Here is a 5,050-nt window from a genome sequence, read left to right as displayed (position 1 = left end):
AGGGGTACAGGCTCCGGAAGACCCGCCCTCCCAGGTTCCCCTTGAGCCTGTGTAGGAATGAGATCTGTTTCATATATATTTTTTACATAAAAGTTATTTTATTCAGTTTATTTAATTTATTTTTTGGTAGTTTGGTAGTTGTTTTGGTATCTTGTTCCTTTTTTGGGAATCATGTTTCCATCCCGCACAGTAGGTGGCGGAATGCACATTAAATTGTGCGTTCACCAATATACCATAAAAGAAGAATATCCACTAGGTGGCGGTATGGATCTTTGGTCCTAATCGTCACTAACCGTATCGTATGTAAAGAAGTCGACTTCTTCCTGAAGCAAAAGAAAGATGGCGGCTACCGTGAAGAAGACAGTTGTAAGCTAAAACTTGTTTGAATGAATCACCCATATCATTTGTTAAGTAATTATCTAAAACAATTTAGATTGTAAACAAATCAATTCAGGTAGCCTAGTGTTTAGAGCGTCGGGCCAGTAACTGAAAGGTTGCTAGATCTGCCTCTGAATAAGGCAGTTAACCCACTGTTCCTAGGCCGTTATAGTAAATACAAATGTGTTCTTAATTGATTTGCCTAGTTAAATAAAGGTAAAATACATAATTGTCAAACTATATTGATATTCGTGCTCTCCTCGTGCGTTGGGATCACAGCTAGTGAGCAAGCTGCTAGCAGCAGTAGTCACGTTAACGGTCCGGTTGCCAGTTTACGTTCGGTTACTTTACTAGCTAGCTAAGATGATCTACAAACGACCAATCTATCCACAATTTCTTAGGATACTCACTGATTTATTTAGCTATGGTTTTTAGTTTAATGATAGTACCATTTGGATAAAAACGCTCAGCTGGTTTATGTTATCCTATGCAGCTATATGTTGCCTAGCTTGCTACCTACATCCCCTCCCATAACGTATCCTGCTAGTTGTTCACTTTTCTTATCCCTATTTTTTATCTAACAAGTTTAATTGTGTTCTGTTCTTTACCTATAGATATCAATATAGCCAGGCTAATTGTCTACAAGCTGTATTTTCTTCTCATTCACAGGCAGTTGAAGATGTCAATGTCACATTTGAAGACCAGAAGAAGATTAATACATTTGCCAGAAACACAAATCGAATGACAGAATTTAAAGATGAAATTGAAGGAAAAAAGGTACGTGGTCAATCTAGTGTAATGATCATGAAATTCAGAATAATTCAATTTTCTTTAGACTTGTTTCTTATTCTAGTACATTATGTCACTACCGGTATATTATATACAGTAGTCTATCTATAACCATAAATTAGGCCTGAACAATATATATTATACATTTTCGTTTGTTTTTGCGCGATATTCCAAATGCCTGTATCGCAGAATAATTTTTGTTGTATTTTTCGTTTTCATGAGCGTTGATGTCCGCTATGTCATGCTGTATCTTTGGTCTCGTTCGTACCTTCTGTGCACTTTCCCATTTACACCAGAGATCTGTATATAATGACGAGATACTCGTGTCTCCGCCCTAACAATGGGAATCGTTGTCCCAAAGGTGGGAAGACAGGCGTCAAGTGTACGTTCAAAATAAGCGTTTATAAACGCATTGGGATTATTTTGGACATATTTTGGCGAGAGTGAAACCTCTCGTTCGCCTCTTTCTGAAAGACCCTCCTCTCTGACAAACGGGTTCAACTCGCTATTTTGGTCCAACAATCGGTCATATGGAAACATTATTTAACTGCAATAGAGAAGTTAACATTTCGAACCATACCCAGTTCATGTTATAACTCCTCAAATTTCGAGCAGAGCAGACACTACTAAAACCGATGTAACGTTACCAATGAACATTCATTCTGGAAATGTTATGCTCCGTTTTTTGCGCGTGCATTACTGTACCACGTATCCCTAGCAGCGTTTTAGTCAAATAAATATTTCTATACTAGCTGTTTAGTCTGTTGTATAAATGAGCAATAAGCATAAAACAATTATATAATGAATTGTCAACTCGTTCTCATTCTGAGAAATAAAGTAGGCCACTTGAGTTCAACATCTGAACAAAGTGGACAGGCTAGCATGCTGTTCAAACAGTTGAGACAGACAAAAGGTTGTGTTCATAACAATTTAACTGTGTTGTGTTGTTATCTGAATTCAGAGCTTGTGAAATTATACCTAGATCCAAGTTGGCTAAACTTGAAATATAAATATTAGCTTGCTACTCACTAGCATGTTGGCTTGTGCTTGAGAGATTGTTTATGAGACCGGTGTTAATTTTCTATAATGCCTGCTACATTATTAGTAAATGTGCATTATGCATGGTTCTGGTTAAATTTGTATCAATGAGGGCATTTTTATAGACAGACCAGAAAGCCAGATCAGTGATTATTGCAACAAAAAAAAAGCAGGTACAACTATTTTGATAAAATAATTTAATTCACAATATATATTGTGAATCGGCCATAAGTTTGAGCAAATCGAGATATGAGATTTAGGCCATATCGCCTAGCCCTACCAGCAATCTGCTTTCTTCTCTTAGAAATCTCTACAGAATCTGCAGGATGCCAGTGATGACCTGATGATGGCTGAGGATGACACTCTGCTCGTCCCGTATCAGATTGGAGATGTCTTCATCAGTCACACCCAGGAAGAGACCCAAGAGATGTTGGAAGCTGCAAAGGTATTGGTTGCTATGATCATGTATAAGTTAGAGGTATGGGCCAACCTCAGAAACCGGGATGCCTGTTCCTAAGGCAAACATGGATGGGCTATTTAACTCATTTTAATTCATGTTTCATAATGAAACCGAAGGCCGAGATGTCAAGGTATTATGGTTGACCCTATTACTAAGAATGCAACTTAAATCATTTGAACAATTCTGATTTATTACTATGTCAAACCTTAGTATAAATAGTTATATTAACGTGCAATGTTTGTGGCTACAGGAACTACTGCAGCAGGAGATTAAAGACCTAGAAGGGAAGGTGTCAAAGATACAACATTTGTTGGGTGATCTGAAGGTCCAGCTCTATGCCAAGTTTGGGAACAACATCAACCTGGAAGCAGATGAAAGCTGAGTGCTTAGCTCGGTCCTAGATCTGTTTGTGCTGTTTAGTATGACAATTAATCAATGATTATAGTTGTTAAGATGCCATAAACAGATCTGGGATCAGGATAAGTGGGCAACTATCTCTTTACATATGGAGTTTTCAAGCAGCTCGCATATTTTCCGATCCACACAGTGCTGACAGGATGCTTGCCAAACCAACATGTTTGTCCTCTTCTCAGCAGCATCACTTTTTTTCAGTGGTGCATGGTCTTATTTATGGTTTTATTTTGTTCAGTCTTATTTTGTATGAATGTCGGTGAATGTACCACTTGATTTTTGTTTTTGTGTGTACTTTCACTGGGTCTCAGTAATATATGGACCTATGGACTGACACCGAAGATGTCTTTATACACCAGATGACCATAAAGAAAACAACCTAAGGATTTACCTTTGTAGTGCTTGGAGATGGAGAAAATGTGGAGTTTAATGTGGTTAAAGAAAATAAGTGAGCAGAGGCAGCCAATGTCACTGGTGCAGGGAGTGTCACAGTTCAAGGGAGCAAGTACGCCGCTGACAGGAACCGCTACATGTCCTTTTACCATAATGAGAAAAATCAGTCCACGGGCCTATATTACTGAATCCCAGTGCAAGTACTAAACAAGTAAAGCCACTTAAACCAGTCTTTATAAAGTAAAGAGGGTAACATATTCCTTGTGGATTTTTTTTGTACGTTTACGAGTTGGTTATGGAACAGAAATGAATGAATACTATTGTATTCAGATTCAACTTATTTAAGACCAAAACATGTAGGCTACTGTGTGTGTATATCCCAAAGTATATCTTAATAAAGGTGCAATCTGTAGTTACATCTTTTTGTAAAAAATACCTAGCAGGACTGAAAAAATGAGTTTTTTTTGGTGCACTGATCATCTTAAATAGAACCAAGTTTATTTGTGTGTTTGTTTTTCGATTGTTTATGTATTTAGCCAGTGTGGACATCCTATAAAGAAAGTTCTGACAATTCTGCTGAACAAGGTGTGGGAATTTAGTTTTAAAAAATGTGATTGATTGTTAGATTCAACATTTATTCAAATAGAAAGGCATCCTGCTGATTGTAAGAGAATATACATGATTTTGGATTGATGAAATCAATGAGCAATTATATAGTTATTTTACTAAGTTTACTCTGCCACTTTTGGTATAAATCGAATGTATCACATAGCTCTAATAATTAAGCATGTGTGACGAACAGATCAATGTCTCCGTGTCTGACAATGTTAATATTTAAAAGAACAGGTGTGGAGGTGTTGACTAACAGCGAATAAACTATAACAATAAAGAAATTTGCACACTCCACATGTATAAACTCCCAGCAATTGAATGGGTATTTGCCAATGTTTCGGCATCAGGGTCACCCTGAGGAAGGGTCACCCTGATGCCGAAATGTTGGTAAATACCCATTAAATTGCTGAGTGGTTGTACATGACTTTATTTTGATAGTTTAATGTTAATATTTAAACATAACAAAGGAGCTACCAGCTAAAATCATGCACCTACACATTAACTTATTTTTTAACAGTATCTCAGAATCAACAATGGGTTAGATAATCCTGCAGGATGGAACCAAAGCACATCACAACCATGAATAATATAAAGATGAGCAACTACTATTATGATCTGTAATGCAGTGTTTTTTGAGCTAGAAAAATCTGAGGAACACTGCAATTTCTAATGACTTGGGGATACATTAGCATTTTAGATTACTCATGGCAGAATACAAGTAAGGAAATAAAATATGAAAACTTGTGGCCACAATAACACTATTCTATGTTACGACACTTACAGTGGCTTGGCATTTTTCCTATTTTGTTTCCTTACAACCTGGAATTAACATTTTTTTTGGGGGGGGGGGTTGTATCATTTGATTTACACAACATGTCTACCACTTTGAAGATGCAATATATTTTTTATTGTGAAACGAACAAGAAATAAAACAAAAAAACAGTAAACTTGAGCATGCATAACTCCCCC

The 5,050-nt window shown here is 36.8% G+C and overlaps 1 protein-coding gene across 1 annotated transcript; it reads left to right on the top strand.

The window, feature by feature from the left end:
- The first annotated feature begins 260 nt into the window (after positions 1-260).
- LOC109908249 (prefoldin subunit 4-like) lies at positions 261-4,811 on the top strand. The gene is made up of 4 exons (XM_020506837.2): positions 261-366; positions 1,048-1,155; positions 2,510-2,650; positions 2,916-4,811. The coding sequence occupies exons 1-4, from the start codon at positions 340-342 to the stop codon at positions 3,045-3,047; spliced, it is 408 nt and encodes a 135-aa protein (XP_020362426.1). The 5' UTR covers positions 261-339; the 3' UTR covers positions 3,048-4,811.
- Positions 4,812-5,050: the final 239 nt, after the last annotated feature.

This window comes from Oncorhynchus kisutch, linkage group LG17 (genome assembly GCF_002021735.2).
Source record: "Oncorhynchus kisutch isolate 150728-3 linkage group LG17, Okis_V2, whole genome shotgun sequence".
Lineage (NCBI taxonomy): Eukaryota > Metazoa > Chordata > Actinopteri > Salmoniformes > Salmonidae > Oncorhynchus > Oncorhynchus kisutch.
This window is presented reverse-complemented; position numbering and strand designations above follow the sequence as displayed.

Bases quoted from the DNA above. Each gene is read 5' to 3' on its own strand.
- LOC109908249 (XM_020506837.2), top strand. From the start codon at position 340: ATGGCGGCTACCGTGAAGAAGACAGTT. The intron at 367-1,047 runs GTAAGCTAAAAC...TCTCATTCACAG, and splicing joins CTACCGTGAAGAAGACAGTT to GCAGTTGAAGATGTCAATGT. The intron at 2,651-2,915 runs GTATTGGTTGCT...TTGTGGCTACAG, and splicing joins AGATGTTGGAAGCTGCAAAG to GAACTACTGCAGCAGGAGAT.